A 25,631-nucleotide genomic window follows, 5' to 3' on the forward strand; every position below is an offset into this window, starting at 1 on the left:
TCCTAAAAGGACTTTGTACCTGGGCAGGAAGGCTAAAATCATGTAACAACTGGAAAACCCACCAGGAAGGGAAGGCAGGAGCTTCGTGGTGCACTGTTCAGTGACACATCCCCTGAGCAGTCTGGGCGGCCACCCTCCCCCCTGCCAAAATATCTTCTCGTGTGACTGGAGAGCAGAGCCAAACAGACAAACAAGTGAGCACGAGGAAGAAATACTTGCTAAAGTCTAGAGTCTCTTATAGATATATAATTTAAACACCCATAGAAAACTACACACCGGATCTTTCTTTTTCAAGCCCCATCCACGTGGCAACATTCCAGGAGAGGCCTTGGTCACTGGCAGGCACCCTCTCAAATCAGTTTGCACCACAAGTGGTCTGGAGCCTCAGAGGTCAACGAGTTGCCTTGCCTGGCCCGTACCAGCTGGCCTGGTTTTTATCCAGACCAGGATGTGACTGACCCAAACAGGCTGTGCCAGGAGGAGACTCCAGTGACTTCTCCAACCAGGTCACCTCTACAGAAGCAGATCACCATGGGATTACCCAGAGGAGACGGGTTTTCATAAATCATTTTAGGGAGAGTAGATGCTGACCTTGGTAGGGAGAACCCTCAGCCCAGAGGAGTGGCACTGTGTGAGGCTACATCTAATGAGGGTGTAGAACAGGTTTCCACGTGGGGAGAAAACCCTCAGGCGGACGTGGCCATCCAGGCGGAGCGAGCAGGAAGCTAGAGAGAAAACACGGTGCAGCCCAAACACTGAAACATAATGGAGTCACCTCTCAAGGACAAAAGCCCCCAAGACCATGTTTTGTGAACTGGGTGAATTAGAAACTGACACCTACTTGTAAAGGAGACTGTTCAGATTATACATTAAAAGCATGTGCTTTGCTCAGGCACACCTGACAGCCACTCATTAGCTGGGATCTTGGGGTGAGCCACCCAGTCTCCTTACAGAAGGTGGTAATAGTACCCATCTACCCCAAATTGTTCTGTGACGAGGAAATGAGATAACTTCATGATACTTTCGACTGAAAAAAACGCACAACCTAAAAGTTGCGAGTTACGTTTTATTCGGGGACCTATCTGGGGACTATAGCCTGGGAGACAGCCTCCCTGGTGGCTCTGAGGGACTGTTCCAAAGAGGTAAGGGAGGAGCAAGGTATATAGGAGTTTTTACTGAAAAAAATCACGTAGTGGACATCAAAAGATTACTGCTAATCACAAGAAAACAGACATCTCAAGTTAATGACTAGTGTTTTTCTATGTATGGGAGGATCCAGGAGTCTGGACTCATTGAAATTATTCCCTAGATATCGTATGCATCTTAACTGTCTAGGACCAGTTTTTCTCCATCCTGAATCCCCTCAGGGTGCACTGTTTGGGTGGCTACCGTGGCTGATGGCTTGATGGCGGCAACATTGTTGTTTCCTGGAATGAGAGGCAACATTTTGTTGTTGTTTGCAATGCATGTAAAGCATTTTAGCACAGGGCCTGGCACGCAGTAAGTCTCCGTGAGTGTAAACTGCGATAACCGTTGTCTTCAGATCTTGTAACTGAGAAAGCTTATATGAGCAGATATTAAATAAACTTTAAAAATGGGCTCTACATAAGGGAGCTTCCCAACTTAGTTAAAAATATTTTGCTGCATGGGGTGAGGGAGAAAGTTAAGAAATCAGAATAATACAATAGGATTTCAAATGCTTCCACCTTATTAGAAATCAAGATGTTCTTCTAAGTGGCTCTAAGTCTCCCTCGACTCCAGAATTTGGAGACCTGATAAAAAAAACTTTGAACCTTTGACTGTAAAATGCATCTAACTCTTGTTTCTTCTTGCTTGTGCTGTGATCTTAGTGCCAGGGTCTTGGCTGTGCAGTGACAGGCCATCCTCCTGTTGCTGTAAGGAATTGCACTGCACTGAATGGGTGATACGTTTTTTTGTTTGTTTTTTGTTTTGTTTTTGTTTTTTTTTTCCTTTTTTGCGGTACACAGGCCTCTCACTGCCGCGGCCCCTCCCGCTGCGGAGCGCAGGCTCCGGACGCACAGGCCCAGCAGCCATGGCTCACGGGCCCAGCCGCTCCGCGGCATGTGGGATTCTCCTGGACTGGGGCACGAAGCCGCGTCCCCTGTATTGGCAGGCGGACTCCCAGCCACTGCACCACCAGGGAAGCCCGGGTAATATGTTTTAATGTTTCTGAGCCAAGGATATTGGGGTATTAAGATACAATATAGGATTTCAGGAAGCTGCCAACTTGTTACCCCTTAGTTTTAAATTTGAATTGCAGTTGGATTTTCCTAGTTAGAAGTGGGGTCTTTCCCTAGTTAGAAGAATCAGATACTCTTAACCAAAGGAAATCTTCAGCAAGGTATGGTTTTTAAACAAAACCCAGGATTTGGATTCAGAGGATTTACATGTTAAGACCTGCTAACGGTGTAGAACACAGACTCCTGAGCTTCGTCCAAAAAAGGTGATAATAATTAGGATAATCATAAGATTTCTGTAAGGATCAAATAAAATGTGGACCGTGTTCTTTGTAAATTGCAGAGTATTATATACAATGTTAACTACTTGTTATTTCTTTCATTCCTTCTGGTGGAAGGAGCACAGACCAGAAGTTAAGAGTCTAGATTCCTGTCCCTGCACAGGTCCCCCTTTCCAGGACCTGTGACCTCAAGAAAGTAACTTAATCTCTCTCTCTCTCTTTTTTTTTTTTTGTTTGGCCACACTGTACAGCTCGAGGGATCTTAATTCTCTGACCAGGGATTGAACCTGGACCCCAGCAGTGAAAGCGCAGAGTCCTAACCACTGGACTACCAGGGAATTCCCTTTTTTTTTTGTAACTTAATCTCTAAAAGGTACAGTTTTGTGGTCTAGGAGACATTCTAGGATTATGAATCCTTTCAGAGGAAACATGTTAGATTGGAATAGGAAGGGATGAAGAAAGCAATCCTCTCTGAAGGGCAGGGGGAGATGAGGCCTTGCTCCTCCCAGGAGGACCAGGAAAAATACTTCTGGGACACGAAGGAAAAAAACAGGGAGCCGTGAAACGTGGCCACTGATTTCTGGGATGTCGCAAGAACATCCAGGTCTGGTGGTGAGCGGTAATCTGAGACACATGTACGGTCAGCACTGACCTAGATGTATGACCCACAAAAAGAAGAAGAAAAAAAAAAAAAAGGAAAAGCCATCACTACCTGAATTCAGTCACTGTCCCACAAATAGCAGCACAGTCAGCCGTGACCTCCAACACTAAAAAGCAACCGACAGGTCCTACAGACACACACTCGTGTGACGCCTACACACATGCACAAGGTAAAGGCATCGACTCTTGGTACCAAGGGAAAGAGAACCAGGAGGGCATTAGAATGGCCCTCCCAGAGTCAGACAGACTGGGCAGCTCTTCCGAGGATTTGACAGAAGAGCTACAGGAACCATGGGAATAACTGGTTCCAGGACAAATGTCGCTGAAGTTCCTACACTTGGGCCCACTTTATCCACACGCCTGTCTGCCTCCATGTATTGACAGACCCAAGTCATTTTCCAAGGTTCCTAGAAAATCTCAAATAACCTCAAGGAAAATAAGAATCACAGTCATCTCCAGGTTCTCAAAGAAGGACTAAAGTCAGGAGAAGATCTGAAGTTGGAGGAAAGGGAATAGATTGAAAAGGAGGATCTCATGACTCAAAGAGCAGCTGTCACTTGGTGTAGTCATCCTCCAGGGCAGACAGTATGATAAGGTCTAAGTGAGAGGGGTGGGTGCTCAGAAAAGGCCTGAATGTCATCTGTTTCAATGACGGTCTGGTTCCTACAAGGCAGCGTATGGAATCAAGCCGGGAAAAGCTCCTCTACATAGATTTCCATCCTCACCAACCGGGGGCTCCTTCCCCAGGGCCAGTGCTTAAAACCCTCACTGCCAAGTTTCTCTGCAAGCTCCTATTCTCACTGTGTCAAAGAGTGTGTCTCTAGTTTGGTTTATATAAAGATCTAGTTGACCCAAAAGGTTGTCTCTGAGATCTGACAAACACCACACCTTTTAAACTCTTCCTTGCAGTGTTTTACTGTTGGCAGTGCACTTAACCTCCTAAGCCTTGTCATTCTCAGTTTTTAACATGGAGATGGTCATAGCACCATCCTCATAGAGCTGTTGTGAGAGATAAATGAAATGATGAACCTGCAGCTCCTAGAACAGTGGCTGGCACATAGGAAGGCCTCGTCAGTAATGGCTATTGCCCAAGCTCCCCTAGCAGTCAGGAGGCAGGAACTGGTAGCCCTGGCTAATGGGTCAGGAAATAGGGACTTGATCAGTTCTTGGAACTGAGAAGTCCAAGGCAGGTGTGGCTTCAGGTACAGCTTGATACAGGGACTCAAGTGATGACACCAGGACATGGTTTCTCTCTCTCCAGCTCTCAGCCCCTCTCCCTCTGAGTTGGCTGCAAGACGGCTTCAGCAGTAGGCCGCCCCTCATTGTAGAGCCAATGCAGTAGAAGAGGGCACCTGTCCACTCTCTCTGAAGCCTCAGGAGTGGTCTCCTCACACCTCCCTGGCTCTGGCTGGATTGCAGAACCTTCCCCAAGTGAACCACTGAAGCCAGAGAACATGCAGCCCAGCTTACTGAAGATCCACCTCTGGAACTGGGGGCAGGGCCAGCGCTACCCAAACCTCTCAGGCAGGGAGACTTGCTTCCCGGAGGGTCACTGGTGGCGCCAGGAGGGAAGAGATGGCCGCTGAGTGGAAAACTGCGGTGAACCCACAGCGGCCGCCCAACCTAAGGAGCAAAGGGATTTAACTTCCTTTGGCTACTGACTGGCTGGTTAGGGAGAGGTGTGCTTCCACTTCCCACAGGGCCGGCTTGAGCACCTAGAGGCCTCAGAGCTGTTCCCCCGTCATTGCTAAGTGTTAGCAGGTCAGTCGGTTCAGCAACTCTCAGGACACCAACTAGTCCACAGAATTCAAAGATTGCAGTGAATTTCAGTAACACTCTTTAAAAAGAGTTGACATTAAAAAAAATATTTTTTAACTTATTTTCATTTATTTATTTTTGGCTGCGTTGGGTCTTCGTTGCTGCGCACGGGCTTTCTCTAGTTGCGGCGAGCGGGGGCTACTCTTCATTGCGGTGCGCGGGCTTCTCATTGCGGTGGCTTCTCTTGTTGTGGAGCATGGGCTCCAGTAGTTGTGGCTCACAGGCTCAGTAGTTGTGGCGCATGGGCTTAGTTGCTCCGCAGCATGTGGGATCTTCCCAGACCGGGGCTCGAACCCGTGTCCCCTGCATTGGCAGGTGGATTCTTAACCACTGCGCCACCAGGGAAGTCCTTCAGTAACACTTTTAATAGACCTGCCAATTAATAAAAATAAACCCAGCCATGGAAATCAAACTCATCTGAGGCTATTTCCTATTGTTGTCATGGGAAATTGTAGGAAAGTGCACATTCCTTAAGAATGGAGTAAACTGGGCTTCCCTGGTGGCGCAGTGGTTGAGAGTCCGCCTGCCGATGCAGGGGACACGGGTTCGTGCCCCAGTCCGGGAAGATCCCACATGCCACGGAGCGGCTGGGCCCGTGAGCCATGGCCACTGAGCCTGCGTGTCCGGAGCCTGTGGTCCACAACGGGAGAGGCCACAGCAGTAAGAGGCCACGTACCAAAAAAAAAAAAAAAAAAAGAATGGAGTAAACTTCCTCATCCTCGTCCCAGAACGCCCCCATCAGTCGGGCCTTTTATCTCGTGGCAAACATGACCCCTCCCCGCCACCAGCTTGCTTCTGACCACCTGAAATGGGTGTGTGCTTTACACACATGCTCTCATCACACCTCCCAGTTACTCAACGTGTCACAGAGGAGGGCACCGAGGCTAAGGGGAGGCCAGGCTGCCAGACAGCTGACCATCTGACTGTCCCCATCTTTGACTCCCACGTGTGGTACCCACACACCCGCCCAGAGGTGTTCCTCGCCCGTCCTCAGGGAGGTAGCCCAGGGTGCCTTCTTAGATTCTGGCTCTTGCATTTGCGTCCATGGGGCTGCGTGCCGGTGTCTTCTTCCTCTCCCTCAAACTCGCCCACTTTTAAACCCTGTGTTGTCAGAAGCCTCAGCTGCTGAGTTGGCGTCCTCACTCCACACATGATCGCCGCCATGCACCTTCGGTGGACCAGGCCCACAGCCGGCTGTGAGGACACAGTCCAACACCACAGGGTTCTGGGTTCTTCAGGGAATGAATTCTCCCATCTCAACTATCACAGCAAAAACATTTCTCCCTCAGCATTCCCTCAAGGCATCACCCCAGCCCTCCTCCATAGCCCTCACGTGAGGACCGGGGGGGAACATCTGTGCCGGGCTCGCCTTAGGCCTCAAGTGCCAGAGGTGGGCACGAGAGGCTTCACATCCTCCCGGCACTGAGCCCTCTCTGATGAGAGCTCCTTACACCGTGTTCACAGGGGACTGCTGGCTGCTGGCAGCCATTGCCTCCCTCACCTTGAATGAAGAAATCCTGGCCCGAGTCGTCCCCTTGGACCAGAGCTTCCAGGAGAACTACGCGGGGATCTTCCACTTCCAGGTAACTTAAGAGTTGGCTCGAGCTTCTCCTGAGCAGGTCCTGAGGGCTAGGAGCAGGTGCTGGGGGCCAGGCAAGGACACTGAGAGACATCAGGAAGCTGCCTGGCCTGTCGTCACCCTGGGACCCTGTAAAGACAGCAGTGTGGAGGAGGGCGGTAGGGCAGGGCACTCAGGAAGTAATTCCCACATTTCTTTAAGAAAGTTGACTCTTTGGGGTCTGAGACAAAATGTTAAGGTACCGCTCGCTGTTCTCCTTTTATGCCGGTAAAGGAGAAATAGCATTTTGAAAAGCATAAGGCATAGGGCAGAGTGCTGGAGGGGCAGGTGTGGCCTGGGAGGGAAGGGCAGGTGCCTCTGCGCTCGTTTCTCAGCGAGGCTGTAACTGCAGGAGGAGGGCTAGAGGGGAGCGTCTCCTCGGGGATGCGATGGGCTTGGGGAACCGGCGCCCAGGGGCCGGGTAGGGAGGAGCCAGCTGCGGCTGAGGCTCACGACCCCCCGCACACTGCCGCCACCTCCCCCTCCCGCAGTTCTGGCAGTATGGCGAATGGGTGGAGGTGGTGGTGGACGACAGGCTGCCCACCAAGGACGGGGAGCTGCTCTTCGTGCACTCGGAAGAGGGCAGTGAGTTCTGGAGCGCGCTACTGGAGAAGGCCTACGCCAAGTAAGTGCCTGCCGTGCCCGTCCCCCCGCAGCCTGCCCCCAGCTGCCCTGCATTCTGGGAAGCAACACGGGACTTAGGCGAGGGCTGTCCCGAAGAGAAGTCCTCTTGTACAGAAGGACTACTTCGGACAAGATCGGGCTCTCAATTCTAGGAGATAACGCACCCAGCTCTTGCCGTTTTTAACCAAATGCACGGGAACGAGTCATGGTACTGATCGTGCTGGCCTTGAGAAGGACCTCTGCTTCCTTGGCAGGTCATGTTACATTTTTGTCAGCTAAATACAGCAAAGAGTTGCTGCCCGTGGGCAAAACTATCCATTGCAGAGGTATGAAAATGATGCAGACTTGCCCACAATACATAATACGCTGAGTAAAACTGGTTTCCCCTAGCCCTCCCAGCCGGGCCCCCGCCCCCCCCAGGCTGCCCGGAGTCGAGATTGTCCAGCGCTCAGCACTGCCCGTTCTCAGCGGGACGCCCACGTCGGCCCCCCTCCAGAGTGGCCGGGTCCTGGCCCTGCTGTCTGGGCTCCCCCCGGGAAAATGACCGGCTCTCAGGCATCAGGAGGATTTCTGTTCCTTCCAGCCCCTGCCAGGGAGGAGGGCCAGGAGTCACACACCCAGCTGTGAGAATCTGGGGCCTGAGATGCTACTAAGTCTTATGGTTTAACAGTAGAGTTAGGGAAGCCACAGGGCGCCAACATCGCCATGGGGAGAGACCAGCCCCTCCTAACACAGCACACGGAAGCTGCTTTCATTACTCAACTGTTTTCTTTTAAGCTATAAATGCCAAACAGCCAATTTAGCAGACCTCCCCTTTCCTGCCAGGATGTAAAAAGAATCAATACAGGAGGTTGGGCCAGATAAACATCGAGGTACTTCCTAACTCTTAAGGTTCTGTGAGATTTTTCCAAAAACTTCACAAAGTACCAGGCAGTGGTAGCTTTGGCGACAGTCACTGGCCCTCGTGGGCACCCCGAGGTGGAGACAAACCAAGGAAAGACTGAACAGGGGGTCCCTGCAGCATCCAACAAAAGAGGCGTGGGGGGAGGGGCACTTTGAGAAGCAGAAGTGTCAGCACCAGGTGGCAGCGGCATCTGTCCCCTTCCTGCAGGATCAATGGGTGTTACGAAGCACTCTCCGGGGGTGCCACCACTGAGGGCTTCGAGGACTTCACCGGAGGCATCGCCGAGTGGTATGAGTTAAGGAAGGCCCCTCCCAACCTGTTCAGGATCATCCAGAAAGCTCTGCAGAAAGGCTCTCTCCTTGGCTGCTCTATCGATGTAAGTCCAGGCCTCCCTCCCTGGCTGCACCCCCAACTGCTCTAGCTGAAGTGAGCCTCCGCCAACAGTGACCAAAGAGACCCACTGCCCTCATTCCTCACACGGTTGGCGCATCCTTTGTCCACCATATTGCACATCACCTGGAGCCCAGGGGTGGCTAGGCAACCACCAGGCTGGCTGGGGTACAGCTGCTGGGGCGATGGTGACTCCAGCCTTTCCGTCTCCCACCTGCTTACAACCCTCAGCCTCCTTTGACTCACCACCCCGGACCACAGCTTCCCTGAGAGTCCCCTGCCCTCTGCTGGGCCCAAGGGAGGACCATTCTAGACACCTTCTGCCCCACCTGCGGGGCCTATGACCCCAGGGAGCCCAGCAGCCTTCCCTCCACTGCTACAGGGTTAAGGGGCCCGTGGCAAGACTTCAGAAGGCACAGGAAGGAACCATTCCCACGTGCCACCCTTGCTGGTGAACGTCGCCAGAGGAAGGGAGGTGGGCACAACCCCTGTCCCCAAGGAGCCTCCAGGCTTTGCCTGTGCCCGGCACCGGAGCCCTGTCCTAGCTCTGGTCCCTGTGGGGACAGGGGTAAGAAGTGTGGCTCTGGGGGCCCAAATCTCTGACTCTAGGGAGGGATTCTCAGACTTTCTCTGCAAACCATGTTTGCATGGCAGAGACCCTTTCTACTCCGACGCAGCCCTTCTCATTGACCCAGACAAAAATAACAACCTCCATCAGAACAGATGGGGAAGGAATGACTGGGGAAGTTCTAGTAGAACAGAAGCCAATTCTGAAGTCAGGCAGAAACGAACGGCTGTCCTAGTGTAAACCCTGCAGCGGGCAGGGCAGCCCTCGCAGTTTCAGGGGACTCAGCGCACCTGGGCCGCCGATGCCATCCAGGTGTGTGTCCTGAGTCCCCTCCACGGTGTGCCCTTTCCTGCGGGAATTTGTGACTGCGCCGGGCACACACATGGGTGCAAGCTCCGCTCCCCCAGAGGGCTGCCCTCGGCCTCTTCTCTGGTTGTGAATAGCTGGGCAGCGCCTCAAAGAAGTAGTAGGAGGGCCTCCAGGCGGGAGCGGGAGCCCTCCACCTGGGCCAAGGCCCTGCTGAGCCCTGAGCCACAGAAGGAGGGAGGGAGGAGGCGGGATGCGGCGGCCGGCCTGGGACTGATTCTCCCACATTTCCAGATCACCAGTGCTGCAGACTCGGAGGCCATCACCTTCCAGAAGCTGGTGAAGGGGCACGCGTACTCGGTCACTGGCGCCGAGGAGGTAACGCCTGGCAGGCATTCTCGGGGGTCTTTCTCTTGTTTGCACGATGGCAAAAGCAGTTTTTGCTGCTTGCTGAGGGTGGGGCCCGTGTTCCCCAGTCCTCACTGCAATTCAGGGCCAAGGGGATGGGCCGACCCTCCCCAGCCCCTGCCGGCCGCGTGCTGCCCTCTGCTGGCCACGGATCGGTCCAGGCCCTCTGTGCCACTGAGTTCCAGAATTGTCTCGCTCTTCTGGACCAGGTAAGATAATACAACAACACTGCATCTGTGTAGTGTTCCGTCCTCTTCAAAGTGCTTTCATGAGACTTCCGGGAAGGTGACGGAAGAGTAAGATGCGGAGATCACCTTCCTCCCCACAGATACACCAGAAATACATCTACATGTGGAACAACTCCTACAGAACACCCACTGAATGCTGGCAGAAGACCTCAGACCCCCCAAAAGGCAAGAAACCCCCCACGTACCTGGGTAGGGCAAAAGAAAAAAGAATAAACAGAGACAAAAGGATAGGGACGGGGCCTGCACCAGCGGGAGGGAGCTGTGAAGGAGGAAAAGTGTCCACACGCTAGGAAGCCCCTTCGCGGGTGGAGACTGCGGGTGGCGGAGCGGGGGAGCTTCGGAGCCGTGGAGGAGAGCGCAGCAGCAGGGGTGCGGAGGGCAAAGCGGGGAGATTCCCGCACAGAGGATCGGTGCCGACCGGCACTCACCAGCCGAGAGGCTTGTCTGCACACCCGCCGGGGCGGGCGGGTCTGGGAGCTGAGGCTCGGGCTTCAGTCGGAGCACCGAGAGAGGACTGGGGTTGGGGGCGTGAACACAGCCTGCAGGGCGTTAGTGCACCACGGCTAGCCGGTAGGGAGTCCGGGGAAAAGTCTGGACCTGCCGAAGAGGCAAGAGACTTTTTCTTCCCTCTTTGTTTCCTGGTGCGCGAGGAGAGGGGATTAAGAACGCCGCTTGAAGGAGCTCCAGAGATGGGCGCGAGCCGCGGCTAAAAGTGCGGACCCCAGAGACGGGCATGAGACGCTAAGGCTGCTGCTGCCGCCACCAAGAAGCCTGTGTGCGAGCACAGGTCACTCTCCACACCCCCTTCCGGGGAGCCTGTGCAGCCCGCGACTGTCAGGGTCCCGGGATCCAGGGACAACTTCCCCGGGAGAATGCACAGTGCGCCTCAGGCTGGTGCAACATCACGGTGGCCTCTGCCGCCGCAGGCCCGCCCCGCACGCAGTGCCGCCCCCCCCCCCGGCCTGAGTGAGCCAGAGCCTCCGAATCAGCGGCTCCTTTAACCCCGTCCTGTCTGAGCAAAGAACAGACGCCCTCCGGCGACCTATACGCAGAGGCGGGTCCAAATCCAAAGCTGAGCCCCTGGGAGCTGTGAGAACAAAGAAGAGAAAGGGAAATCTCTCCCAGCAGCCACAGAAGCAGCGGATTAAAGCTCCACAATCAACTTGATGTACCCTGCATCTGTGGAATACATGAATAGACAACGAATCATCCCAAATTAAGGAGGTGGTCTTTGAGAGCAAGATTTATTATTCTTTCCCCTTTTCCTTTTTTGTGTGTATGTGTATGCTTCTGTGTGAGATTTTGTCTGTATAGCTTTGCTTCCACCATTTGTCCGAGGGTTCTATCTGTCCAATTTTTTTTCTTAATAATTACTTTTTATTTTAATAACCTTATTTTACTTTATCTTCATTCTTTCTTTCCTTCCTTCCCTCCTTTAGACAACGAATCATCCCAAATTGAGGAGGTGGACTTTGAGAGCAAGATTTATGATTTTTTCCTCTTTTTCTGAGTGTGTATGTGTATGCTTCTGTGTGAGATTTTGTCTGTATAGCTTTGCTTCCACCATTTGTTCCGGGTTCTATCCATCCGTTTTTTTGTTTTGTTTTGTTTTTTCCTCTTAATAATTTTTTTTTATTTTAATAACTTCATTATATTTTATCTTACTTTATTTTATTTTACTTTGTCTTCTTTCTTTTTTTCCTTCCTTCCCTCCTTCCTTCCTTGCTCCCTCCCTCCCTCCCTCCTTTCTTTCTTTCTACTTCTACTAATTCTTTCTTTCTACTTTTTCTCACTTTTCTTCTGAGCTGTGTGGATGAAAGGCTCTTGGTGCTGCAGCCGGGAGTTAGTGCTGTACCTCTGAGGTGGGAGAGCCAACTTCAGGACACTGTTCCACAAGAGGCCTCCCAGCTGCACATAATATCAAACAGCAAAAATCTCCCAGAGATCTCCATCTCAACGGCAGCACCCAGCTTCACTCAACGACCAGCAAGCTACAGTGCTGGACATCCTATGCCAAACAACTAGCAAGACAGGAACACAACTCCACCCATTAGCAGAGAGGCTGCCCAAAATCATAATAAGTCCACAGACACCCCAAAACACACCACCAGACGTGGACCTGCCCACCAGAAAGACAAGATCCAGCCTCATCCACCAGAACACAGGCACTAGTACCCTCCACCAGGAAGCCTACACAACCCACTGAACCAACCTTAGCCACTGGGGACAGACACCAAAAACAACAGGAACTACGAACCTTCAGCCTGCAAAAAGAAGACCCCAAACACAGTAAGATAAGCAAAATGAAAAGACAGAAAAACACACAGCAGATGACGGAGCAAGATAAAAACCCACCAGACCTAACAAATGAAGAGGAAATAGGCAGTCTACCTGAAAAAGAATTTAGAATAATGATAGTAAAGATAAGCCAAAATCTTGGAAATAGAATAGACAAAATGCAAGAAACATTTAACAAGGACCTAGAAGAACTAAAGATGAAACAAACAATGTTGAACAACACAATAAATGAAATGAAAAATACTCTAGATGGGATCAATAGCAGAATAACTGAGGCAGAAGAACGGGATAAGTGACCTGGAAGATAAAATAGTGGAAAAAACTACTGCAGAGCAGAATAAAGAAAAAGAATGAGAAGAACTGAGGACAGTCTCAGAGACCTCTGGGACAACATTAAACGCACCAACATTCGAATTATAGGGGTTCCAGAAGAAGAAGAGAAAAAGAAAGGGACTGAGAAAATATTTGAAGAGATTATAGTTGAAAACTTCCCTAATATGGGAAAGGAAATACTTAATCAAGTCCAGGAAGCACAGAGAGTCCCATACAGGATAAATCCAAGGAGAAATATGCCAAGACACATATTAATCAAACTATCAAAAATTAAATACAAAGAAAATGTATTAAAAGCAGCAAGGGAAAAACAACAAATAACACACAAGGGAATCCCCATAAGGTTAACAGCTGATCTCTCAGCAGAAACTCTGCAAGCCAGAAGCGAGTGGCAGGACATATTGAAAGTGATGAAGGAGAAAAACCTGCAACCAAGATTACTCTACCCAGCAAGGATCTCATTCAGATTTGATGGAGAAATTAAAACCTTTACAGACAAGCAAAAGCTGAGAGAGTTCAGCACCACCAAACCAGTTTTACAACAACTGCTAAAGGAACTTCTCTAGGCAAGAAACACAAGAGAAGGAAAAGACCTACAATAACGAACCCAAAACAAGAAAATGGGAATGGGAACATACATATCGATAATTACCTTAAATGTAAATGGACTGAATGCTCCCACCAAAAGACACAGATTGGCTGAATGGATACAAAAACAAGACGCATATATTTGCTGTGTACAAGAGACCCACTTCAGACCTAGAGACACATACACACTGAAAGTAAGGGGATGGAAAAAGGTATTTCATGCAAATGGAAACCAAAAGAAAGCTGGAGTAGCAATTCTCGTATCAGACAAAATAGACTTTAAAATAAAGACTATTAGAAGAGACAAAGAAGGACACTACATAATGATCAAGGGATCGATCCAAGAAGAAGATATAACAATTGTAAATATTTATGCACCCAACATAGGAGCACCTCAATACATAAGGCAAATACTAACAGCCATAAAAAGGGAAATCGACAGTAACACATTCATAGTAGGGGACTTTAACACCCCACTTTCACCAATGGACAGATCATCCAAAATGAAAATAAATAAGGAAACACAAGCTTTAAATGATACATTAAACAAGATGGACTTAATTGATATTTATAGGACATTCCATCCAAAAACAACAGAATACACATTTTTCTCAAGTGCTCATGGAACATTCTCCAGGATAGATCATATCTTGGGTCACAAATCAAGCCTTGGTAAATTTAAGAAAATTGAGATTGTATCAAGTATCTTTTCCAACCACAACGCTATGAGACTAGATATCAATTACAGCAAATAATCTGTAAAAAATACAAACACATGGAGGCTAAACAATACACTACTTAATAACGAAGTGATCACTGAAGAAATCAAAGAGGAAATCAAAAAATACCTAGAAACAAATGACAATGGAGACACGACAACTCAAAATCTATGGGATGCAGCAAAAGCAGTTCTAAGAGGGAAGTTTATAGCAATACAATCCTATCTTAAGAAACAGGAAACATCTCGAATAAACAACCTAACCTTGCACCTAAAGCAATTAGAGAAAGAAGAACAAAAAACCCCCAAAGTTAGCAGAAGGAAAGAAATCATAAAAATCAGATCAGAAATAAATGAAAAAGAAATGAAGGAAACGATAGCAAAGATCAATAAAACTAAAAGGTGGTTCTTTGAGAAGATAAACAAAATTGATAAACCATTAGCCAGACTCATCAAGAAAAAAAGGGAGAAGACTCAAATCAATAGAATTAGAAATGAAAAAGGAGAAGTAACAACTGACATTGCAGAAATACAAAAGATCATGAGAGATTACTACAAGCAACTCTATGCCAATAAAATGGACAACCTGGATGAAATGGACAAATTCTTAGAAAGGCACAACCTGCCAAGACTGAATCAGGAAGAAATAGAAAATATGAACAGACCAATCACAAGCACTGAAATTGAAACTGTGATTAAAAATCTTCCAACAAACAAAAGCCCAGGACCAGATGGCTTCACAGGCGAATTCTATCAAACATTTAGAGAAGAACTATCACCTATCCTTCTCAAACTCTTCCAAAATATAGCAGAGGGAGGAACACTCCCCAACTCATTCTACGAGGCCACCATCACTCTGATACCAAAACCAGACAAGGATGTCACAAAGAAAGAAAACTACAGGCCAGTATCACTGATGAACATAGATGCAAAAATCCTCAACAAAATGCTAGCAAACAGAATCCAACAGCACATTAAACGGATCATACACCATGATCAAGTGGGGTTTATTCCAGGAATGCAAGGATTCTTCAATATATGCAAATCAATCAACGTGATACACCATATTAACAAATTGAAGGAGAAAAGCCATATGATCATCTCAATAGATGCAGAGAAAGCTTTTGACAAAATTCAACACCCATTTATGATAAAAACCCTGGAGAAAGTAGGCATAGAGGGAACTTTCCTCAACATAATAAAGGCCATATATGACAAACCCACAGCCAACATCATCCTCAGTGGTGAAAAACTGAAAGCATTTCCACTAAGATCAGGAACAAGACAAGGTTGCCCACTCTCACCACTCTTATTCAACATAGTTTTGCAAGTTTTAGCCAGCAATCAGAGAAGAAAAGGAAATAAAAGGAATCCAAATCGGAAAAGAAGAAGTAAAGCTGTCACTGTTTGCAGATGACATGATACTATACATAGAGAATCCTAAAGATGCTACCAGAAAATTACTAGAGCTAATCAATGAATTTAGTAAAGTAGCAGGATACAAAATTAATGCACAGAAATCTCTGGCATTCCTATACACTAATGATGAAAAATCTGAAAGTGAAATCAAGAAAACACTCCCATTTACCATTGCAACAAAAAGAATAAAATATCTAGGAATAAACCTACCTAAGGAGACAAAAGACCTGTATGCAGAAAATTATAAGACACTGATGAAAGAAATTAAAGATGATACAAATAGATGGAGAGATGTACCATGTTCTTGGATTGGAAGAATCAACATTGTGAAAATGACTCTACTACCCAAAGCAATCTACAGATTCAATGCAATCCCTATCAAACTACCACTGGCATTTTTCACAGAACTAGAACAAAAAATTTCACAATTCGTATGGAAACACAAAAGACCCCGAATAGCCAAAGCAATCTTGAGAACGAAAAACGGAGCTGGAAGAATCAGGCTTCCTGACTTCAGACTATACTACAAAGCTACAGTAATCAAGACAGTATGGTACGGGCACAAAAACAGAAATATAGATCAATGGAACAGGACAGAAAGCCCAGAGATAAACCCACGCACATATGGTCACCTTATCTTTGATAAAGGAGGCAGGAATGTACAGTGGAGAAAGGACAGCCTTTTCAGTAAGTGGTGCTGGGAAAACTGGACATCTACATGTAAAAGTATGAGATTGTATCACTCCCTAACACCATGCACAAAGATAAGCTCACGGTGGATTAAAGACCTAAATGTAAGGCCAGAAACTATCAAACTCTTAGAGGAAAACATAGGCAGAACACTCTATGACATAAATCACAGCAAGGTCCTTTTTGACCCACCTCCTAGAGAAATGGAAATAGAAACAAAAATAAACAAATGGGACCTAATGAAACTTAAAAGCTTTTGCGCAGCAAAGGAAACCATAAACAAGACGAAAAGACAACCCTCAGAATGGGAGAAAATATTTGCAAATGAAGCAACTGACAAAGGATTAATCTCCAAAATTTATAAGCAGCTCATGCAGCTTAATAACAAAAAAACAAACAACCCAATCCAAAAATGGGCAGAAGACCTAAATAGACATTTCTCCAAAGAAGATATACAGACTGCCAACAAACACATGAAAGAATGCTCAACATCACGAATCATTAGAGAAATGCAAATCAAAACTACAATGAGATATCACCTCACACCAGTCAGAATGGCCATCATCAAAAAATCTAGAAACGGGCTTCCCTGGTGGCGCAGTGGTTGAGAGTCCGCCTGCCGATACAGGGGACACGGGTTCGTGCCCCGGTCCGGGAAGATCCCACATGCCGCGGAGCGGCTGGGCCCGTGAGCCATGGCCGCTGAGCCTGAGCGTCTGGAGCCTGTGCTCCGCAACGGGAGAGGCCACAACAGTGAGAGGCCCGCGTAACGCAAAAAAAAAAAAAAAAAAAAAAAAAAATCTAGAAACAATAAATGCTGAAGAGGGTGTGGAGAAAAGGGAACCCTCTTACACTGTTGGTGGGAATGTAAATTGATACAGCCACTGTGGAGAACAGTACGGCGGTTCCTTAAAAAACTACAAATAGAACTACCATATGACCCAGCAATCCCACTACTGGGCATATACCCTGAGAAAACCATAATTCAAAAAGAGTCATGTACCAAAATGTTCATTGCAGCTCTATTTACAATAGCCCGGAGATGGAAACAACCTAAGCACCCATCATCGGATGAATGGATAAAGAAGATGTGGCACATATATACAGTGGAATATTACTCACCAAAAAAAGAAACGAAATTGAGCTATTTGTAATGAGTTGGATAAACCTAGAGTCTGTCATACAGAGTGAAGTAAGTCAGAAAGAGAAAGACAAATACCGCATGCTAACACATATATATGGAATTTAAGAAAAAAAAAATGTCATGAAGAACCTAGGGGTGAAACAGGAATAAAGACACAGACTTACTAGAGAATGGACTTGAGGATATGGGGAGGGGGAAGGGTAAACTGTGACAAAGCGAGAGAGTGGCATGGACATATATACACTACCAAACGTAAGGTAGATAGCTAGTGGGAAGCAGCCGCATAGCACAGGGAGATCAGCTCGGTGCTTTGTGACCGCCTGGAGGGGTGGGATAGGGAGGGTGGGAGGGAGGGAGACGCAAGTGGGAAGAGATATGGGAACATACATATATGTATAACTGATTCATTTTGTTGTGAAGCTGAAACTAACATAAAAACAAAAACAAAAAGTGCTTTCACATTTGATCTCACAGAAGCATTGGTGCCCCAATTACTGTAGTGGTCAAATCTGACTCTCCCTCTTGCCAGCTGTGTGGCCTTGGGCAGTTATTTAAGCTCTCTTCTGCCCCCTAGTTTCCTCAAATTTAAATTAGAAACAGTAATAATAATATCCATTGTAGGGACTTCCCTGGTGGTGCAGTGGTTAAGAATCCACCTGCCAGTGCAGGGAACACCGGTTCAAGCCCTGGTCCGGGAAGATCCCACATGCTGCGGAGCAACTAAGCCCGTGCGTCACAACAACTGAGCCTGCGCTCTAGAGCCCGTGAGCCACAACCACTGAGCCCACGTGCCACAACTACTGAAGCCTGCATGCCTAGAGCCCGTGCTCCACAAGAGAAGCCACTGCAATGAGAAGCCCACGCACTGCAACGAAGAGTAGCCCCCGCTCACTGCAACTAGAGAAAGCCCACGCACAGCAACGACGACCCAACGCAGCCAAAAATTGATTAATTAATTAATTAAAAAATATAACATCCATTGCAGGTTGTTGAGGTGATTCAAACAAGTTAATATATGTAAAGCACTCAGACTGCACCTGACACATTTTGTCCAAGCAGGTCGCTGTCCTGGATTTTGCTGTTTGTTTTTATACTATAAATACTGTTAGGTAGCCACCATCCACTGTTAATTACAAAACCCGGACTAGATCCCAGGTCTTCTGACATGTGCAGTGCCCTCTCTCTCTTTTTTTTTTTTTTTAACACCCCCGCATATATCTTTTTATTTTGAAAAATTTCAAGTCTACAGAAAAGTTGACAGAATAGTATAATAAACATCCAAATGCTATTTTTCCAGATTCAACAGTGGTTGAAATTTTCCACATCTGTTTTGTCTCTATGTATGTGTACTTCCTTTCTGAGCCATTTGGAAGTAAATTGCAGATGTCACAACAGACGCTTCACTCCTGAATACTTCAGCATTTATCTCCTACCCATAAGGACACTCTCTTACATAATCCCAGTACTATTTTCATGCTGAAGAAATAAACATTAATTCAATAACATGATCTAATATATAGTCCATGTAAACATTTTCCCAGTTGCTCCAACATGTCCTTTATAGTACCCTCAATGCCCCCAGTCCAGGGTTTAATCAAGATTCATGCACTGCATTTGCTTGTCATCACCAGTGTTCATTTGATGGAGCTCCTGTGACAAAAGTACATGCTATTATAGTTAGTTAAACTAAGGTTCAGAGGTGACGTGCCAATGCAGAGTCTAGAACAAGCACATTTGTGCCTCAGACTCAGGATAGAGGTTAAAGAGCCCTGGTCCTTGCGGCTTCCCTGGTGGCGCAGTGGTTGGGAGTCTGCCTGCCGATGCAAGGGACACGGGTTCGTGCCCCGGGCCGGGAAGATCCCACATGCCGCAGAGCGGCTGGGCCCGTGAGCCATGGCTGCTGAGCCTGCGTGTCCGGAGCCTGTGCTCCGCAACGGGAGAGGCCACAACAGTGAGAGGCCCGCGTACTGCAAAAAAAAAAAAAAAAAAAAAGAGCCCTGGTCCTCCAAGGGCCAGACCCTGGGAGCTGCCCAAGCCGAGCAGCAGCGAGGGTCTGGGAGTCAAGGCCCTCTCCCTTTTGCGATCCCCCTTATTACATGGACTTGACGCCTCCTGCCCCTGGCTCATGGAGAAAAAGGGGCTTTGGGCCGGAGAACCTCCAGGCCTGGCTTGAACTCAACATCTCTCTCCTCTCCTTCACCCACCCCTCCTGCAGGTGGAAAGCAGAGGAAGCCTGCAGAAGCTGATCCGCATCCGGAATCCCTGGGGAGAGGTGGAGTGGACCGGGCAGTGGAACGACAAGTGAGTAGGGCAGGTTCGGGAGCCGGCGTGGGGGCACTCTTTCCAGGGGTCTCTGGGGAGCTGAGGAGGGGGGGGCATGGTAGCCATGCTGAGAATAAATCCCCGAGAGCACAGGCCACCCCGAGTGGGACCCCTGGGGCTGGTGGCCCTCTAGGCTCTTAACCAGTGCACTCCAGCCGTCTGGGTGCCTTTACAAGGCCCAGGGCTCCTGGGATGCTCATCCTTTCATCACCTCATGGTTCCTCCCTTCCCTAGCTCGGCGTCACCTTGCTATTGGATCTTCAGGGAAAAAATACACCCTTCCTCCCCTAAGCACTCGTTCTATCCCAAGGATGTAAACTTTGTGCCTGTGACCAGAGAGAAGTCCTTCTGTTGATGTCCAGGGTTCCTGGTAGGCCTGTTAGACGACTCTCTGGGGTGAACTCTGTGAGCCCCTCTCATGGTCTTCCTCTGCTCCCGTCTCCCCGTGCCCCTCCACAGCCCAGCACCCACAGTTCTTCACCTTTTCCCTGGCAGCCTCTGCCATGGCATAGAGATGCCTGCCAGGGGCTGCAGGTCAGCCACAGAGGCCAAGATGAGCGCCCCTCCCCTACATCGAATTTCCAATCGCCCTTTAAAAGAGCTGACAGGCCCATCTCAGTTTGGGCCACTGATGCTACTTCATGTCTCTCTGATGGGCTGTGTTCATCTTCTGGAATCTTCCTTGCTACCATCTCCCAGGATAATATATCCTCTCACCTTGCTGCCCTGTACCTCTCAGCCACCTGTGTGTTACTTCCCTCCCTTACTGGGGTCTGAGCCCTCAGGTGGGAGAGCATGTCCCCGGTCCTCATCTTTGGGGCATCTTGGGGAGAAGTCATCGTCCCACACTAGTTTCTAATGCCTCTCCCATTGCTTGGTTTTCCAGCTGCCCAAACTGGACCACTATTGACCCAGAGGAGAGGGAAAGGCTGACCAGACGGCAGGAAGATGGGGAATTCTGGTAAGATTCTTAGGCTTTAGGGAAAGAGGTGTCTGATCTTTACTAGAAAATGAGTGAGATTATCGTGTTGAGGGAGCAGGGGCGTGGGATCCTGGTTTTGCTGTTGTTTTAAATTCACTGTAAGACCTTGAACAAAACAATTCTTGAACCTCTTCAGTTTGTCCATCTCAGCAGTAGGGTTTCAAAGCTGAGCAGCTCAGCAGAGAAGACTAAGAATTCCTGCAGGCATGTTCAGGTCCCAAGAGAAAAGAGGGGGAAGATGGGCCTTTCTCCCAACCAGTTCCTAGAGATTCATCCCGAGGCCTCAAGAAATGGGTCCCTTGGAGAGTAGCAGTGGGGCCCACGCAGCTGTGTCTGTGCTACTCTGGGACCACCTACGTCTGCACAGTACTGGCGTTTTACCAAATGAGCAGCCGTATTTTGTCTCATTTGATACACATGGCCCCCATTTTTACAGATGAGAGTTCTGAGTTTCACAGAGGCTTAAGTAACTTGCTGAAGGTCACCTGGCTAGAAGGTGGTAGCACCAGGACTAGAATTGGCGCCTTCCAGTGGCAGACCTGGTGGCCATGTGGCCCCGAGGTGCTGTCTCCTAGCAGCTCTGCCTGGCCCTGACTGGGTCCTAGTCTGGCCTTGGGTGGAAGGTCCAGGCTTATCAGTGTGTCCTCTGGCAACCTGGGTGCTGCGTCCCTGCTTTTGCAGGATGTCTTTCAACGACTTCCTGAGGCACTATTCCCGCCTGGAGATCTGCAACCTGACCCCTGACACGCTGACCAGTGACACCTACAAGAAGTGGAAACTCACCAAGATGGATGGGAACTGGAGGCGGGGCTCCACCGCGGGCGGCTGCAGGAACTACCCGAGTGAGCACCCTGCCACCGCCCCACCCTGGTGTGCTGCACCCCATCCTGGCCGCTCCTACCCTCCAGGACCCTCTGCCTCTTCTCCCTGAGTCTCCACCTCAACACCCTTCTTGTCCCCTCAGCCCCTTGCCTTCTGCACTCACTTGTCTCCCTGCCCACGCAGAACCCAAGACGTGCTGTTTCTGTGATTCCTCTCCGGGCCCTAGATTCCCTGATGCCACGGCCTCGCCCACTGAGGCAGCGTTAATCCCACTTCATACCCATGGGCTACTTTTTTTTTTGTTTCTTTGCGGTACGCGGGCTTCTCACTATTGTGGCCTCTCCCGTTGTGGAGCACAGGCTCCGGACGCGCAGGCTCAGCGGCCATGGCTCACGGGCCCAGCCGCTCTGCGGCATGTGGGATCCTCCCGGACCGGGGCACGAACCCGTGTCCCCTGCATCGGCAGGCGGACTCTCAACCAGTGCGCCACCAGGGAAGCCCCCATGGGCTACTTTATCCACACGAAGCCCACGCGGCCTAGCCCAGCAGGGGGACCTCACCCACTGGACCTCTGTGCATCCAGACCCTGGTTGTTGCCTGGCAATCCTCTTGTGCCCAATTCACTCAGCAGGTGTTGATGGGGTCCTGCTCAGATGGGGGCAGGTTTATCCTGGTTTATCCTTTGTTTATTCCCCTGACCCTTCTGCCTCAATGGCCCAGTCCTCCCCTGCCCTCTCCCACTCAGAAATTGTCCCATCATGATGACATTTGCCAATTATGAAACATACATTGGGTGCTAGGAACTGTGCTAAGTGATTTATTAATATATTACTCCATTTAATCCTCACAACAGCCTTCTGAGGCAGGCACTTTATTAATCATCTCCATCTTTAAGATGAGGGGACTGAGGCTTGGAGAGGTTAAGTGACTTGCCCAAGGCCTCACAGCCTTCACTGTGCCCGGGATTTGAACCCGGGCAGTCTGACTGTGGAGTCAGTCTTTAAGTACTGCAGTGGCAATTCATGGTCATATATTGATTCTCTTGTTACAGATGAGGAAACCAAGGCTCTCAGTGGCATACCTGGGCCACAGAGCAAGTAGTCAGACTGGGACTAGCAGATTGGTGCCTCTAGCTCTGGTGCTTTTTTTTTTTTTTTTTGGCTGCATTGGGTCTTTGTTGCTGTGTGCAGGCTTTTTCTAGTTGTGGCGAGCGGGGGCTACTCTTCATTGCGGTGCGCAGGCTTCTCATTGCGGTGGCTTCTCTTGTTGCGGAGCATGGGCTCTAGGCACGCGGGCTTCAGTAGTTGTGGCATGCGGGCTTCAGTAATTGTGGCTCTAGAGCACAGGCTCAGTAGTTGTGGCACACGGGCTTAGTTGCTCTGTGGCATGTGGGATCTTCCCGGACCAGGGATCAAACCTGGGTCCCCTGCATTGGCAGGCAGAATCTTATCCATTGCGCCACCAGGGAAGCCCAACTCTGGTGCTTTTAATCCTTCACCTCATGTATGCAGCCACCAAGCAAGTTCCAGAGGTGCTGGGATGGTCCTCTGCCTCAGATAAGACTATGTCTCCTACTCACTAGATCAGGGGTTGGCAGACTCTCTCTTAAGGGCCAGATAGTTGACCCTTTTGGCTCTGTGGGCCATCTAGTCTCTATGGCAACTATTCAACTGTTGCTGTAGCCCGAAGGCAGCCATACTTAAATGAACAGATATGATGACTGTGTTCTAATAAAACTTTACTTGTAAAAACAGGCAGCCAGCAGCCCATAGAGCCATAGGTTGCCAAACCCTACACTAGATACCTTTATCTCCACAAGTAGAATGTTAGTAGGTAAAGGAAGGAGATCACATTAATTATCCTTAAAATGAATGAATCTCAGCTCCTTCCTGCAAGTTGGTTTTGAAAGTTGGGAGGGCAGAGACACCATGGGAGTGGGCAAGGGGACAGGCCCAGGAGGACGGGGACACAGAACAAGAGGCTGAGATGGGGCACAGGATGTTCCTGGCCCCTAGGTTCATTGATGGGGGTGCAGACCTAGTCCCCAAGTCCCCCCAGCCAGGCCAGCTGGGCCATCTCTGACCCCCGAGTTAGAGCCTGGTGAGAAGATACCACGGGGAGATATCACAGCTGAGCCAAAGGAGATCTGGGCCTCAGCTCTGACCACCCTGTTCCAGGATGCCTCCCAAGCCCGGCCAGCCTGAGGGCGAGCGAGAGAGAACTGCAAAGGGGAGTTTCTAATTTAGGTTCCCGTGAGGTTCAGACAAACCCCCAGCCCTCCACTGCTCATGGCCTGTTGCCACCCGGACGGGCTGCCAGCCAGCCCTGGTCTCTGGTTCCTCTGCCCTGCCATACCCCCACCCGCCCATCCTCACCCCTCTCCCAGCAGCCTCCAACCCCTGCGACCAGCGCGGCCTCGTCCCCTCGTCCCCCCATGCGCGCCTGTTCACGCTGGACTCCTGCGGTCTGAGTGACTGACCCCGCCCCTTCTGGCTACAGATACCTTCTGGATGAACCCTCAGTATCTGATCAAGTTGGAGGAGGAGGACGAAGACCAGGAGGACGGGGAGAATGGCTGCACCTTCCTGGTGGGTCTCATCCAGAAGCACCGGCGGCGGCAGAGGAAGATGGGCGAGGACATGCACACCATTGGCTTTGGCATCTATGAGGTATGGGAGGGGTGTCCACAGGGCTGGGGCTCCTCCTTCCCTTCCACCTTGGCTCATGTCAGCCCCTGCGACGAAGGCCAACCCCAGAGACAGACCTGGAGATGGGACCCCAGGCCGGGAGCTTGGCCAAGGAAAAGCAAAGCCATGGGCCGGGCCAGTCCTAAGAGACTCATGCAGGGAGGTCCCTGCAATTGGTCTGGGTCACCAGGAGCCCCCACCCCCCTTCCCCTGCAGCCAGCTTCCGGGGAGTCCCGCTCTTTCAAGTGGGCTCCGTGTCCCTTCTCACTTCCCCCAGGCCTGGCACTCTGGCTGGCCACCAATCTCCGAAGGACAGAACAGATGTAAGGTGAGGACAGAGTATGCTGGACCATGTCCGGAGCCACTGTGAGGGCAGGAACTGAGCCAGCAGGTCCCGTCCCGCTGGGCAGAGCCCATGCTCGGGGCAGGGGAGCAGTTGGTCCTCTGCTCCCACCAGGGCTCAGCCGGCTAGAGCCCTGCACCCAACACAGGCGCTCTCACTGCCCCCATGTCCTTTCATTCCGAACCAACTGACCCAACACGCTGGGCCCGGTCCCCTCCCCTCTCCCTTCTCCCGCACAGAGAAGAGCTGCTCCTGGCCTGGGGTGAGCAGTGGGAGAAGCGGGGTGCAAGGAAGACTTCAGAGCCGCTCAAGTGGGGTGCACTTTGGTGTGATGGGCGGGCCGCAGTGATGTGCTGGAACCAGCCCACTCTTCCCAGCCCGACATTCAGTGAGGTCACGTGGGCAGCCTGAAGACAGCCACGGCAGGGAGGGGGCAGTATGTACAGCATGGAAATTAGCAAATACTACACATCAGGTCTCCCACCGAACCCTGAGAGCCGGGTTCCCAGCACAGCACGTAGGAGTCAGACACAGTGTCGGGGAGAAGGCTGTCTGCTCACTTCACCCAGCAGGGAAACACGGCTGCCGCCCGTGGGGCGACGATCTGCCTGCTCACCCACCAACAGGTGGAGCTGGGCAAGCACCATCATTTCTAAAAATGCACATAAGGGCTTCCCTGGTGGCGCAGTGGTTGAGAGTCTGTCTGCCGATGCAGGGGACACAGGTTCGTGCCCTGGTCCGGGAAGATCCCACGTGCCGTGGAGCGGCTGGGCCCGTGAGCCATGGCCGCTGAGCCTGCGCGTCCGGAGCCTGTGCTCCGCGACGGGAGAGGCCAAAACTGAGAGGCCCGCGTACCGCAAAAAAAAAAATAAATAAAAATGCACATAATTCCAAGCTTCTCAGTCTCTGAAGTAGGAGCTGAGGACTTCAGATCTAGGACAGAATAGCTGCAAGAAAAATGCAGACTGAATTGTGACACACAGCCCAGACTTGGAAATCCAGCCATGGGCTTTCAGAGCCAAGAAGCACCTATCCCGTTTTAGAGATAAGGAAACTGAGGCCAGAGAAGGGAAGTGACTTGCTTGAGGAAATACAGATGGATGTGGCCGGCAGCAGCTTAGAACCAGCACCTGCTGGCTCCCAGCCCCCGGGGGGCAGCTGTGTCCCTGTGCTGCTTCCTCCAGCCCTGCTTTCTCTGGCGGCGAGGGTGGGGTGTGGGCTTTGCTACAGGCAGCTGGGTGACATCAGCCAGGTCAGCCAGG

General features: G+C 50.1%; 1 protein-coding gene across 6 annotated transcripts in view; it reads left to right on the plus strand.

Moving 5' to 3' along the window:
- Positions 1-25,631, plus strand: part of CAPN2 (calpain 2) — a 61,258-nt gene that overhangs the window by 21,363 nt on the left and 14,264 nt on the right. For 3 of the 6 annotated variants that reach the window (XM_022579297.3, XM_089917978.1, XM_030761747.2), the window contains 8 exons: positions 6,422-6,540; positions 7,067-7,200; positions 8,311-8,479; positions 9,662-9,745; positions 19,429-19,514; positions 20,422-20,496; positions 21,199-21,359; positions 23,839-24,008. In XM_022579297.3, the coding sequence (XP_022435005.1) occupies positions 6,422-6,540; positions 7,067-7,200; positions 8,311-8,479; positions 9,662-9,745; positions 19,429-19,514; positions 20,422-20,496; positions 21,199-21,359; positions 23,839-24,008 (998 nt within the window). Of the gene's footprint in view, positions 1-1,988; positions 2,172-6,421; positions 6,541-7,066; positions 7,201-8,310; positions 8,480-9,661; positions 9,746-19,428; positions 19,515-20,421; positions 20,497-21,198; positions 21,360-23,838; positions 24,009-25,631 lie in introns of all 6 variants that reach the window. The other 3 variants (XM_089917851.1, XM_089917899.1, XM_089917941.1) reach the window with 2 other exon arrangements.

This window comes from Delphinapterus leucas, chromosome 1, assembly GCF_059928025.1.
Source record: "Delphinapterus leucas isolate spDelLeu-1000000601 "Yukka" chromosome 1, BTC_Dleu_Yukka2, whole genome shotgun sequence".
Classification (NCBI taxonomy): Eukaryota; Metazoa; Chordata; class Mammalia; order Artiodactyla; family Monodontidae; genus Delphinapterus; species Delphinapterus leucas.